This window comes from Homarus americanus, unplaced genomic scaffold (assembly GCF_018991925.1).
Source record: "Homarus americanus isolate GMGI-L3 unplaced genomic scaffold, GMGI_Hamer_2.0 scaffold40856, whole genome shotgun sequence".
Lineage (NCBI taxonomy): Eukaryota > Metazoa > Arthropoda > Malacostraca > Decapoda > Nephropidae > Homarus > Homarus americanus.
Window position 1 is genome coordinate 6,019,772 of NW_024734615.1, and position 15,079 is coordinate 6,034,850.

The 15,079-nt window shown below is 38.3% G+C and overlaps 1 protein-coding gene across 2 annotated transcripts in view; it reads left to right on the forward strand.

The window, feature by feature from the left end:
- The window catches only part of LOC121870398, a 109,885-nt gene that overhangs the window by 28,848 nt on the left and 65,958 nt on the right, over positions 1-15,079 (forward strand). For both annotated transcript variants that reach the window (XM_042372226.1, XM_042372225.1), the window contains exon 3: positions 2,600-2,726. In XM_042372226.1, the coding sequence (XP_042228160.1) occupies positions 2,600-2,726 (127 nt within the window). The remainder of the gene's footprint in view (positions 1-2,599; positions 2,727-15,079) is intronic.

Genomic DNA, 15,079 nt, shown 5'->3' on the forward strand with positions numbered 1-15,079 from the left:
GGACCACTGTATACATTTGAACTAGTAGTAGTCTAATGTGCTTATCCTTTCGATATTGGTCACATTACAGCTCTTAAGTGAGGAAGTACTGTTTTTAAGTGTTTAGAAGTGCACCTGTTATCAAAGTCTTTCTACAATATTGATAAGTCATAAAATGTAAGCTGATCTGAAGGAGAGATTAATTATATGAGAATATATTTGTTTTTTATATGTATTATTAATGCCAAATAAAGTTGATTGCTTGATTGATATAGATTTATATTAACAAATTGAGCTTACTATAATTTCATGTGTGAAGTGTGGTGTGGTGGAGTGGATGAAGAGGAATACACTAAGGTGGTATGGACATGTGCCGAGGATGAATGAAGACAGGTTGACAAAAAAAGTTTATGATAGCAAGAGAGAGGGGAATGTTGGGAGGGGTAAACCAATTGCCACCTGGGAGAAAAGAGTTAGAGAGTTTGTTGGAGAGAGAGCGGGAAGGGGAGGAAGAGTGTTTGAGAGAGCAAGTGAGGTGTGCAAGGATAAAATGGCTTGGAGACATTTCTGCCATGGCCACCCCCTGTTGGGGAGTTCCCGGGAGGGAACGTGGCATTGGCGATATTGATTGATAGATCAAAATAGAGGTGCCGGAGCGACGCTCCGGTGAGCTCCGGCAGCACTGCACCCCTGCTCTTAACAAAAGTTCGCTTCCGTGGTGAAACTGAGTCACCGAACTTACTTACCCTGACCGTCATATGGTGTGGCAGTGGCATGGTGGGAAGTGTATCAGGCGGAGCCAAGTTCATGTCCTTCCCCCTCCCCAACTTCCTTCACCAAAAAAAAAGAGTAGAAAGTCAGTTGGTGAACATTGACATGAAAATTAGCTGACAAACAAAAACAAATGTCATACATATGAGTAAATTAATCAATTAACCAATGACTTACGTTTTATTTTTATAAACTGACACAGGCTACCACAGAAACACATCTCCTTATTTTGTTTCACACAGATAAGGTATTAAAGTTACATACATTTATCGTAAAAAAAATGAACTAAAAAGACAAACTGAATATCGTATTTTAGTATGCTGATGTATAAAACATTTTCATGATTCTATGATAAAACAAGTCTAACAAGCATTATTACAACATATATTAATTACGTTTTGTTGTGCAATCTGGAAATAGCGACTTACTATATCCGGGTTGACCATGTTACAGCACCTAAGGAGGTCCTGTAAGTTACGGACTCGCTTATGGAGTCCACTGCCAAATATTTGTTTCGAGTATACCGATCGGAGACTGTAAGTCCAGTTATGGGGTAAACAAAGAGATGCAGTCCCTTAAATGCTTTTGAGTATGTGGCCCCTGAACTGTTGTCACCAGGGATGTAATTACCACAAACAATCAATCAATTCATCGCACCCATTGCATCTCGCCTACATGCTGCGCTTCTCATTCTACTATAGTCGTCACTGTTCTTCATACAGATGTCGTTCTTGTCACAATATTGTTTATTTGTTATTACAGTAATTGGTAAAGATACATTACTGTAATAATCTGTTTATTAATACCTGTACCTTTCACATACAATACTGTATCTTTTAGATGAAAAATGTCATCTGGTATGTACAGTGTTACCCTGCTTTCCACGGTTTCACTTTCCCTTTCCCTTTCCGCGATTTCTCATTTGCGTGGTACCTTGCCAGAACCAGACTTTCACTTTCCTTTCCGCGGTGCATCTACTCATATACGCAGTGGAGTATAATTTTTTTTTTTAGCTCATAAAATTCATACAAATTACCTGGCCAGAATATAATTTACATTGCTGGAATTCTTACAATATGATGATCATTTTGAATATAAACATCATGGATTTTGCATTAGACATACAAATTTTAGATCTAATGTAATAAATTGGTTTACACAAAGCAAATATTTTATCTTTTGTGCAAAATATATGAAGCTTACATTCAAAATATTCCCTGACCTGCAAGGAATCCAGAAATGTCAATTATATTATCCTAACTTTAGTCTGAGGTATTATTTATTACTAAACGTTAAAATCTAGTGTTTTCACCCAAACATTTCTCAGAGAGGTAGGAGCTAGTAAGCTGGGAAGAGGGGAGGGGGGAGGGGATTTGAGTCCATTATTTGAATGGACATTAACCTGGCGACTGTATTTCTCTTAAATATTAATTGTGTGAGCATACCATCATAAAATTTAGATGTTATTTTTACTACAACATAGGTATTGTGTCGGAAAAAGTGGAGTTTGGGGGTCGGGCCAGTCTCTATTGGAATTAATTCCATATGTTCTGTTGTTCACTTTACTCGTTTTCTCCGCGGTTTTCACTTTTTCACTTTCCTGTGGTTCAGTTGACCGCGTAAATCGGGGTACTGTACTACTGTATCTTATTACTGTACACTATATGCAATGGTACAAAGACCCCATAGCGCTGTTTCAGATAGCGCTTCATTTTTCAGGAAGGTATATTGAGTGCTAACCTGGGGTATACTGTACTGTATATGAAATTTGAAATATTATAAATTATTGATGATTAGGGTTTTACTGTTTGGCAAATGACTAATTTTTTCTTTTGACATTTGTCCACAGAATTACCCAGATGCAGATATGAAAGTGTGTCCATTCAATGCAACTCATGTAGTACGCACTATTCACTATCAAAAACACATCGTTGAATGTGAAAACCGAGACACTGTTGAACTGGAGCTTTATCGAAGTAAGTCACCTGTATTATTTTGATATGTGAACAAGAAGATGTGTTTCATTTTAAACTTACACAGGATTTTGCAATTTAGTACCTATTTTACTTCATACAAATATGCAGTCACATTGATTTTTCTCCCAATAAGTGTAGGGGTGGGTTCTCATATGCTATAGTTATAAATCTTCAAAAATTCATAAGTATAAGTGTATTAAGTACACAAGTGACATAACTTATTACTCAGCTGTAAGTATAGTATTACAATACCTCATTCATTTATCATGTTTACCTAATTGGCCACCCACTAGAGGTGGTCATGCCGAGGGAAGGAGTCCAGTGGCCTGTTTAGAACTCCTTCATTGTTCTTGTTAATTTTGTTAAGGGCTCTTTTGAATTTCAGTATTGTTGTTCATTCCACAGCTTTGGCTGGGAGACTATTCGACAGGTCTACCACCCCGTGTCCCGTGTGAAAAATTATTTCCTTATACGTGTTTGTTCTGCATATATTCTTGGTGAGCTTGTAGTTTGTACTCTTGTATTGGTGGTGTGTGACATCACAAAGAAATGTTGCTGGTTCATATTTTCCATCCCATTCAGGATTTTGAATGTTTCAATGAGATCTGCCTTATTGTGCCTTGTTAGAAGGGTTATTTTTAAGGTCTTTTGGGTAATTGAGATAACATAGTTCTTCAATCATCATAGTCGCTCATGTTGCACCTTTTGTAAGGATGTTTGATCTCTCTGGGGTAGGGTTTCCATGCCTGTATATAGTAATCCAAACTGGGATGTACTTGAGATTTGTACAGTTGAAGGAACGTTTCCTATTTTTGTATTCAAAGGTATGCTTTAAAATTTCCGAATCTTGATTTGCTATCTCTCTTAATTCATTTATTTCCCCTGTGGTATAACTTTCTCTTGGTACTGGCATGTTATCTGTTGCAAACTTCATTTATGGTATTGGCTGTTTGTCATCCTCCAGGGCCATATTGTGTTCATCATTGGTTTTCATTTTACTCATGGCATGTGTGAAAGGATTTGGGATATTTCTAAATGTTTTTGGGTAGTTTCATCTCAAAATGCAGTTTGGCTGTTCTAATTCCTGATTGGCCACAGTTAGGACACTCTTGTAATCAGTTCAGTAATATCTCCATTAGCAGGAATTTGTTTGGAATAATTCCAGAAATTTCCCAGAATTCCTGGTTTGAGAACACATTCTGAGGTTGAAAATCAGGAGCATTTACTGGGGGGGGGGGAATCTGTCCAAATTTTTATTTCTGGCTCTGGGAGCAAATGTCGATTATGAAATAATGCGCAATTACCGGAAAATCTGAGAAAATTGCTCGAACCTTTCCTTTCTGCTCCGGGCCTGGGTACAAGGGTTCCCGGTATTATAAAGTATTGCATCATGTTCAGCTGCACACTAACATGGTTGGTGCGTGGGCGAGAAAGCCAACTGCTTGGGTAACGCGGGATTTTTCTTTAAATGTACAGTTGCTCAAAAATTTATCCGAAAAGTGGGGTCCGATGGATGTCAAAGTAAACATACAACCCCTGTTGTCTGGGTACTGTTGTCTGGTCCTCTACCATCTACCAAAAACATACAACCGATGTCATATTGTCATGAGCAGTATTTTTCCAGATACTTTTTGAGCGACTGTACTGTACATAAAATACTAAAGTGAAATAATACAGTCGACCCTCGTTAATTCGGACCCCTTTAATCCGGATTTCGGATAATTCGGACAAAATCTGATTTTTTTTTTAGATTTTTAGGAATATTACCTATGCGGACCTTAAGCTGAAATGCTGGTCCACCCACTGCTGGGATAAAACATGTATCATCTCCACCACTAGTGTGGGGGGGGGGGGGATGCAACCTTTAGCTACAGACATGAAAATTTTTTACCATTTACTGCCAGTAAACAATGGAAATGTAAAATATGTACCAATTAGTAATGAAAAGTTGTGCAGTTCCTTCAGCAAATGAAGCTCACCAACTTACGATAGGCTAAATTACCTTACAACGTGTTTTCAGTAGTCTATGTTGAAGTTCTTAGCTCAGGCTAACTTATCATATCATATATACGGTATCACAGTTCTCATTGATCTACAAAAAATACCGGTAATAAAAACCTTTTTGATATTTCACACTTAATATAATACCCGGTAATCTACTTCAACCTCCTATTGTTTACAACGACGCATGACGCACCACCAGCTGTTGAGTATCAGCTAGACGGTACACATGTTTTTCGAATCGTTTTCAGTTAAGAAACTGTTACATCACTTGTATATTTTACCTTAACTGTGCCTGAATGAATATATTCTCGGAAATAAATAGTAGTTTTGCTGAAACGTGATGTATTTTAATGTAAAATAGGATAAAATACATGACGAAAACAAAAGATTTTACCTAACCTTCCGATGTTCAAGAGAAGTTACTCGTTTTTTTAATAGTTTTTGGCTAAAATACTGTTACTGTATATTACAATGGTATACTATTCATACTGTGCTTGATATAATGCATTCACGGAAATGTAATATTTTTGCTGAAATGACGTAGGTATTACAGTGGAAAGTGGGATAAAATCGTGACGAAAACAATGACTTTCGCTTTCTTTCGTTCAAAAGATGTTACCGTAATCGCTTTTTGATTGGTTTTCAGTTAAAATACTGTTGTATTACAATAATATTCTATCTTAATTGACTTGAATAAATACTACGATACCATATTTCTGAATATTTTCATTAAAATCCATCCAAATCATTTTCCTTGTCATCGTCTGCAGCACCAAACAGCTTCTCCCAGTCCTCTCTTTGAACAGGGCTAGAGGGTACGTGTTTTTTGAATCGTATTCAGTTAAAAAACTGTTACAACACACGTATATTTTACCTAAACTGCGCCTGAATGAATATATTCTCGGAAATAAATAGTAGTTTTGCTGAAACGTGATGTATTTTAATGTAAAATAGGATAAAATACATGACGAAAACAAAAGATTTTACCTGACCTTCCAATGTTCAAGAGAAGTTACTCGTTTTTTTTAATAGTTTTCGGTTAAAATACTGTTATATTACAATGATATTCTATTCATACTGTGCTTGATATGATACATTCACGGAAATGTAATATTTTTGCTGAAATTACGTACGTATTACAATGGAAAGTGGGATAAAATTGTGACGAAAACAATGACTTTGAAATATAATGCAATATTAACCCCTAAATCGGTTAATTCGGACAATCTGCTAAAACGGACACCCTTCCCCCCCTATTGGTCCGAATTAACGAGGGTCGACTGTACAGTAATATACCAATGTAATTCCGAGCTGAGATAATGAGGTGACAAGTCAGGTGGTGAGGTGACATGCCAAAACACTTACACAGCACACACATTAACAGCACTACTAAATTATTGTCTTATATCATTTTACTTTATAATTTCTATTTTAAAATTAATTGATACATGATGGCTCAATTTGGCTACTTTTGCACTAAGACAACTGATCAATGAATAAACCAGGGCATATGAAGATGCATTATACACTAGTGATGTCACAAAGCTTCGAAACTGCAACCACAACTGCTGTTGGGGGTGTGCATATGTGATGTTGAGGTGTATTCCTGACATGCATGCACGCACGCACTCACACAGAGAGAGGGGAATTAAGACAACACACATCCAGTGAGGGTCTTGTTGGGACTACATGGAGATGAGATAAACATCAGTGTTGAGGAGCCTATCGCTTGGCAACACTGGTGCATGTTACCATTCCTTTCCACTCCATCTCTCTAATTACCCACACCGTCCTGCTTTCTCACTCCATATTTTAAAATGATGTGTAGCGTAATGTTGAAGGGATACAACTTTGCTCATTTATATTTATACTTATCATAATCTCCTTAAACATTCCTTAGCTTTTGTCTTTATTCAAGACATGTTCAGGTCTTAAGACCCACTAATCCCCCACCCAAGAAAGGGTGACCTGAAATTCCATCAGGTCAGCAATATGAGACCACTAATCCCCTACCCGACTTTCAACTGACAATGCGTTGGGTCAGGTCAGTTACACGAGACCCACTATAATCCCTCACAGCTTCATGGGAGTGAAAAATACCAGTCTTTGCTGTAACACAGTTTCATTCTTGCCCAAATCATACAGATTTTAAGTTTGTAAATATATGTATTTAACCAAACTTTTAGATAACCTATTCTGGACTATTATACTGTTGTAAAGAAATGGAGTTTCTAACTTAATTAGAACTGCATTTATGGACTCTGGTAGTTTAGACTCCAGGAAAACATCCTCAGCTCCCAGAAACATTCTGGGGAAGTGGGCTAGTGTCTGTGCAAGGTGTCAAGTATAGACACTCGGAAAATTTTCCCAGTAACTGGAAATGATTCCAGGGATACCGGCAAGGAATTTTTCTGGGTTTGAGAAAGTCGTCTGGTTACCCAGAAATCTCTCATCCTTGGAAGTGCTCTCCTCCAATTGTTCCGGCTAATGGGGATATCACTACTACATAATCCTCATGATGCCTTGGGCCTGGATGAACTAACATATTTTAAGTCAATTAACTCTGGTGACAATTAATTCTCTGCTAGCACTCATTAAGTTACCTGTCTTGGCTAAGACCATATGCACAATGCAAGCTAAGTGCACTAAAGTCTGGGAACTTGGAAACTTAAGTCCACTCCTCAGTTGTTTTAAGTGAAAAGCCAAACCCGCATTTACTGGGGCAATGCTTTTAAATGTAATCTACCAAAAAAATATATTTCATTATTTTTCTTTAAAATACAATTTGTATGATTGGTGCTTCCCACCTCTGCCAACTTTTGCGTACATAAAGTCAGGAGAGTAATAATAATAATAATAATTAATGGTTTATTCAAAAGGTTCTGAAAGCTGAAAATATACATTGAACATAAATGACTTATTACATACATTGACGGTTTAACAAAAGCCTTCTTTAGAGAAAGGTAAAGGAACATACAATGAACATACAGATTAATGTTTACAGTGGAGGTCACATAGATTTTGTCAGTTGAGGTGTTGAACAGCAAACACGTAGTGTAGTAACTCCCTCACAAATGGTGTTATGAGGGGCATCACGTGATGTAACAGTTCCTTCACAGGTGGCGTTACGAGGGGCCTGAGGTGGTGTAGTAATTCCCTCACAGGTGGTGTTACGAGGGGCCTGATGTGGTGTAGTAATTCCCTCACATGGTGTAATAATTCCCTTACAGATGGTGTTATGAGGGGCTTGACGTGGTGTAGTAATTCCCTCACAGATGGTGTTATGAGGGGCTTGATGGGGTGTAGTAATTCCCTCACAGATGGTGTTATGAGGAACCTCACATGATGCTATAGCAACTCATTCACACGTGGTGCTGTAGCATCATGGGGACACCACGTGGTCTGGTGTCACAGGACCTGACTCACTCAAGTGAGTGAGGTGTGGTCCCAGGCCTCCCTATAATGGATGGACTAACGCATAGCTGGTGTTGTTGAGTCTCACGGGCAGTTATCACTGGGTACCTGGGACCTCACTGTGTGAAGGTTAGCTTGGGTATGACTCAGCTGTTACTATTGTGTTGTTTTTCACTGACTTAAGCACTGGCGAGAACTTGTCGATATTTCAGTGGGGAGGGGGGTTCAGGAGAGGGAGTTGACCTGGCTGCTGCCAGAGCAGCGCCAGGTATGTCTTGACCCTTGGGTCATCAAGGATCAAGTGCTCGCTCACACACACACACACACACACACACACACACACACACACACACACACTTCCTCCACCTATACCTCCCACTCTCTGAGTATGAAGAAATTCGGTAAGAGAAATAATATAAAGAAAGATTAATCAAGAAAGAACAGAATGTGATTGATTGAAAGTAGAAAAAGAAATAATAAATATGATTACAGAATAAAGCAGAGGAAGTAAATAAATTACAAATAATTGGATAAATAAACCTCATTTGTGATTTTGTTGAGTCGTGGCTAGTACAGTATTGTGTGGCCATAGCATTTTGATGAATGTGTTCTCCCATGTGTTTCAAATGTAGTGCTATTGCATCATAGCATCTGCTCTGCAATTGGCTGAAAAGACCGTAAAATATTTGTAACCTTCATTCTGATTGGTTGATGGACGTCATCTGGTGCGGCAGAATATAGTTTTAGCCACAACTGTCCTGACTACGACAACCATAATTTTGATTTCAGCGCGTGGACTTCCAGTAAGTTCTCACTTAGCCACACAAGATTTTGAGCTAAGTGAGCTATCACAGCAGACTTAAGTGCATCTGGACCCTGGTATTATTTCTTGAAGGTTCCCCAAATATGTAATTTAGCCACTTGGTCTTTTTCACTCTTTTCTTTGTTTTCCCAGAGTATACATTCCTCTACTGTTAACTCAGGAGGGTTATGTTCCTCGAAAACATAAAATGTTTTAATTTCACCATAATTCCCATATTACAGTATTACCCCGCTTAACGCGCTTTCACTTAACGCGTTTTCGCATATACGCGGTGCCTTGCCAAAGCTGAACTTTCACTTAACGCGGCATTTTTCATCATATACGCGGTGAGTGTCCGGCTCGAGAGCTATTTTTAGATTCGCACCACCCCCCACCCGCCACCCTGCCTGACTGCCTGTTTTAGCTCATAAAATTCATACAAATTACCCAGCCAGAATATAATTTACATTGCTGGAATTCTTATAATTTGGTGATCATTTTGAATATAAACAACATATATTTTGCATTAAACATACAATTTTTAGATAAAAATTGTTCTCTAGGTAATTATGTTATCTTTTGTCCAAAATATATGACATTTATATTCAAAATATTCCTGGTCTTACAAGGAATCCAGCAATGTCAATTATATTATCCTAACTTTAGTTTGAGGTATTATTTATTAAAATTTAGTGGTTATCCCACACATCTCCTTGGGACGGTTGGTGGGGGGTGGGGGGAGGGAGGGAGGGACCGACCGACCGACCATCTGTTACCCCGTGAAGAATTTTTTTTTTTTTATTAACTGAAGATATTTGTTTTAGCTCATAAAATTCATACAAATTACCCGGTCAGAATATAATTTACATTGCTGGAATTCTTATAATTTGGTGATCATTTTGAATATAAACAACATATATTTTGCATTAAACATACAATTTTTAGATAAAAATTGTTCTCTAGGTAATTATGTTATCTTTTGTCCAAAATATATGACATTTATATTCAAAATATTCCTGGTCTTACAAGGAATCCAGCAATGTCAATTATATTATCCTAACTTTAATCTGAGGTATTATTTAATACTAAATGTTAAAAACTCTTGAATGGAGGATTGGTGGGGGGTGGGGGGAGGGTTGGGACTGACCACGCGGTTGGAAGAGGGGGGGAAGGCAAGGTGGGGTACTTTGATTGACAGATAGTGTCGAAGAATATTTTTTTTTTTTTATTAACTGAAGATATTTGTTTTAGCTCATAAAATTCATACAAATTATCCGGCCAGAATATAATTTACATTGCTGGAATTCTTACAATTTGCTGATCATTTTGAATATAAACATCATAGATTTTGCATTAGACATACAAATTTTAGATGTAAAGTTTATTCTGAGTAAATATGTTATCTTTTGTGAAAAATATATGACATTTATATTCAAAATATTCCTGGTCTTACAAGGAATCCAGCAATGTCAATTATATTATCCTAACTTTAGTTTGAGGAATTATTTATTACTATACCTGGTTTTCCCCCAAAAATTTCTCAGAGGGAAGAGCCAGTGAGTGTAGTGTGAGAAGAGGGGGAGGGAGTTGAGTCCATTATTTGAATGGACATTAACTTGGCGACTGTATTTCTCTATTTCTCTTAAGTATTAATTGTGTGCATGTACCATCATAAAATTAAGATGTTATTTTTACTACAACATAGTTATTTGTCGTCAAAAAGTGGAGTTTGGGGGTCGGGCTGGGTTCTATTGGAATTAATCCCATATGTTCTGTTATTCACTTAACGCGGTTTTCACTTAACGCGACCCTCTGGGTTCAATTGACCGCGTTAAGTGGGGTACAACTGTAGTATTTAGGTTCATTTGGTGCCACTTTAATAAAACCCTATAAAAATAAATACCCCCAAAAAAAAAAAACCAGTTTGTGATATAGTCCAGAATGCCACATCTAGCTTTATACCTAGGTACAGTCTGCGCAGAAAGTTGGGTCGCGATAGAGCCGACGAACAAACTTCTCACGTAAATAAGTTTATATGTCGTGAAGGCTGTCCCGGGTCGCAAGATGCGAGATGTTAGTACGCTTGGTTGGTTGGCAAGTGGTGACACTTGGCAACTGAGCACACGTCACGGCTTGCTCTCAGTGCGCCTCTGGTAATCGTGAGGGGAAAATTAACTCTGCGGGTTTGCGCGCCCCGTGGCCATTTTTTGCCTCGTTTATGGTGCATTACCTCAACATAGTGGCCATCAGAGATGTCCAGGAGGGTTACTACAAGGGTCGACATTACAGCAGTGATTGCATTGTACAAAGCAAACCATGAACTGAGAGATATTTCTGCTCAGACTGGTGTGAGGTTGCGTGTTGTGCATAAACTTGTGAAGAGTTACCGTGAGCTTGGAGAGGACATGTTGCCATTTCCCCTACCCAAGTCTGGTAGGCCTAAATTATTGTCTCTACGGACACTTGAGGTTATTTCACGCCAAATTAAGTCCAATCCCGCCCTCACAGCACACGAAGTGAAAGAGAAACCCCCGTCTTCTCGGCCACGTCTCCTTACGCTGTGTTCGGCAATCCTTACGTGATACCCTTGGATTTAAAGGCTTCCGTGCACTGTCGTAAACCTCTACTGACAGAGAGACCGAAGGAAAATAGAGTGAAATTTTGCAAGAAATGTGCAGTGTGGGGCTTAGGGTCATGGAGGAGTGTTTTGTGGTCTGATATGGCTAAAATTTTTTTGGACTGGCAGTGGTGGAGGGAGGGTGTACCGCCCTCCTCACTCGGATGCATATCTCCCACAGTACTCAGTGAAGACTGTTGAGCACCCTGCCTCGCTTATGGTTTGGGCTTGATTTATGTATTATGGTGTTAGTAAACTAGTAATCCTCCCTAAGAGCCAGATGATGAATCAGTACTCTATCTTGAGCTGCTCAGTACTTCTTACCTGAATCATTTGATAAAGCTAAGGCAAGCCTTTTCATGCAGGACGGTGTCTCATGCTAAAAGTGTCATACAGTGGCTCAAAGACTGTGAGGTACTGTGGAGGAGAAGGGAGAAGAGAAGCATTTTAATGCTTCTTGGAAGGCGAGTCACCTTCCATCATAATGTCAGGAACCTCTGGACTGACAGATTCTCTAACATAAAAGTCCTCTCCTTGTTGGAGAGAAACACTGAGGGGAATCATCTTTCTCACACTGCCTTTCAGAGAAGAAGCTGTCAAGTGTTAGTTGTGTGGCATTTCTCCTCCTTTTCTTTACCTGGTTTTTGAAGGAGACCACTTTGTTCTTCACAGTACAGTCAACCCTCACTTTACGCGGTCCCACATTCCGCGTTTCCACGTTTACGCGGTACCCTGCTGGAACCCGGGATGCTCACATTCCGCGGTGCGTGTACCCCTTTACTCGGGTGAAGTATAATTTTTTTATTTAGCTCATAAAATTCATACAAATTATCTGGCCAGAATATAATTTCTATTGCTGGAATTCCTACAATTTGATGATCATTTTGAATATAAGCATCATAGATTTTGCATTAGACATACAAATTTTAGATCTAATGTAAGTATTTTGTTTACTCTGAGTAAATATGTTATCTTTTGTGAAAAATATGACATTTATATTCAAAATATTCCTGGTTTTGCAAGGAATCCAGCAATGTCAATTATATTATCCTAACTTTAGTTTGAGGTATTATTTATTACTATACCTTAAAATCTAGTGGTTTTCCCCCAAAAATTTCTCAGAGAGAGAAGAGCCAGAGTGTGTAGTGTGAGAAGAGGGGGAGGGAGTTGAGTCCATTATTTGAATGGACATTAACTTGGCGACTGTATTTCTCTATTTCTCTTAAGTATTAATTGTGTGCATGTACCATCATAAAATTAAGATGTTGTTTTTACTAGAACATAGGTATTGTCGGAAAAAGTGGAGTTAGGGGGTCAGCTGGTCTCCATTTCATTTAATCCCATATGTGATGTTGTTCACTTTACGCATTTCTCGCTTTACGCGTGCCTCCGTGGGTTCAATTGACCGCGTAAAGTGAGGGTTGACTGTACACAATATCGGTTCTGTTGTTTCCACATCAGGGTGCCTTGAAGCCAGTTTCCTAAACATCTCCCAGTGGTGAACAACATCTTTTAAGTCTGAAGAAGACATATAGTCATCACTTTCCTTTTCCTCTTCACCATTGTCTGTTTCAAGCATCTCATCCAGTAGCTTCAAACCTTCATGAGGAAGTTCCTGCTCATGAGACATCACAAGCTCTTCTACATCCTCCTCCTCCACTTCGAGTCCCATTGACTGACCAATGGACACAATCTCCTTGTCCAGCTCTGCTTCTTCGTGAAATCCCTCAAAATCATGGACTGCTGATGGCCACAGTGCTTTCCGTGCAGAGTTCAGGCATCGAGTAGAAACTTTTTTCTATGCTGACACGATCAATTTTACAGCCTCCAGGATGTTGTATTGCTTCTTCCAGAACTGTGCCAGTGATAGATCAGGATAAGTGGTAGTTGCCTGATGACACCTTATAAACATCTTCATATGCAGCTTCTTGAAGTTGCTGATTACATTTTGGTCCATTGGCTGCATAATTGATGTAGTGTTGAGAGGCAAAAGCAAAAATTTGACAGTCAAATCGAGCCTCCAAAGTGCTGGCAAGTTCAGGGTCATGACCAGGGGCATTATCCAGAAGGAGAAGAGCCTTAGTAGGAAGTTTATTGCTGGTGAGGTAACACTTCACAGTAGGGCAAAATACCTCAACTGCCCATTCATTAAATAGCTGTCTCGTTACCCATGCCTTATGGTTTGACTTACAATAAACTTCAAGTTGTCATCTTACACCTTTTCATGCTTGAACACCCTGGGGTTCTCAGAGTGGTATACGAGCATAGGCTTCAGTCTGAAATACCCTGAAGCAGTTTCAGGTGGATAACTGACAATTATGGGTGTAAACACTGACAACAATGCCGTCTCTTATCCTCTTGTGTGTTTTAATATTCTACTTATTATTAATGAATTGTGTTGTTCAGTTCACATATATAAAGACTAATTCAATCAAATACATATTCAGTCATAAACAATTATGAATCTTGTACATATTCTTAAAAAGATAAATGACGCGGTATCCTTAAATGCGCACATACTCATATGGTGGCGTTCCCAATCTATCTCTTTTTTTTCTTTGCCATTAGTGGTTAGCTACTTCTATTGTTCCATTTATTAACATTAAATAATGTTACTTAAAACGTGTATTTTCATTTTTTACATTAATTTTACGACAGCTACAACCAGGTTCTTATTTTCATTTTCTCGTATAGAACTGTAGTCCCGGACTCCCGGCTGCAAACACTAACGAAAACAATGGCGTCCCATCTCTTGTGTGACCATATTATTATTCATTTATGTATAAGGTGCATTCAGAAACATTTAAAGAATGTATTTTGCAATTTTCATTAATTGTATTGTTTTTTTGGGGGGAAAGAGGGTAAAAAGCCACACAAAAGATATGAAAAGGTCGCACTTGGGAACGCATCTCATTATTATTACTTTATTTTAATGGTAATTAATGATTTGCAATAAGACGATTCACCTTACACTGCAGTATTGGAGGACACATTAATGTCGTTATTCAAGGCTTTACTGTACTATGAGCTTTTATGACCAAATTTTTAGGGAAAATGTTTGGGGGTTGACTTAAATGCGAGTCGTAGTTACTTTAAGGGTTGAAATCCATGCATCATGGAGCCAAATTGCTGTCTTAAAATATGAAAAATCTTAACTACTGTAGCCTTCAATTCTTCTTCTTTGCTACATGTTACTGAGCATGTGCTTAGGTATGTACAGTCAACAGCAGAAATTTGTCTTGATCCAACTTGCATAGATACTTCTGTAATTGTGTATTGTACAAGAAATGTAATGTATTCTTAGGTAATCTGATGATAAATGTTGAATAACTAGCCATTTATAGCATATGTCAATGCTTCCCCATAGTGTTCCAGATCACATGGCTTGTATCATGCAAGTTGGTTCTGGACAAACTACTGCTGTTGATTGTTCTGTTGCTGTACAATACTTCAAAGATTTGTATATGAAATTTTTTTAAATCACTGCAACATATAAAATGGAAAGAATGCACTTTT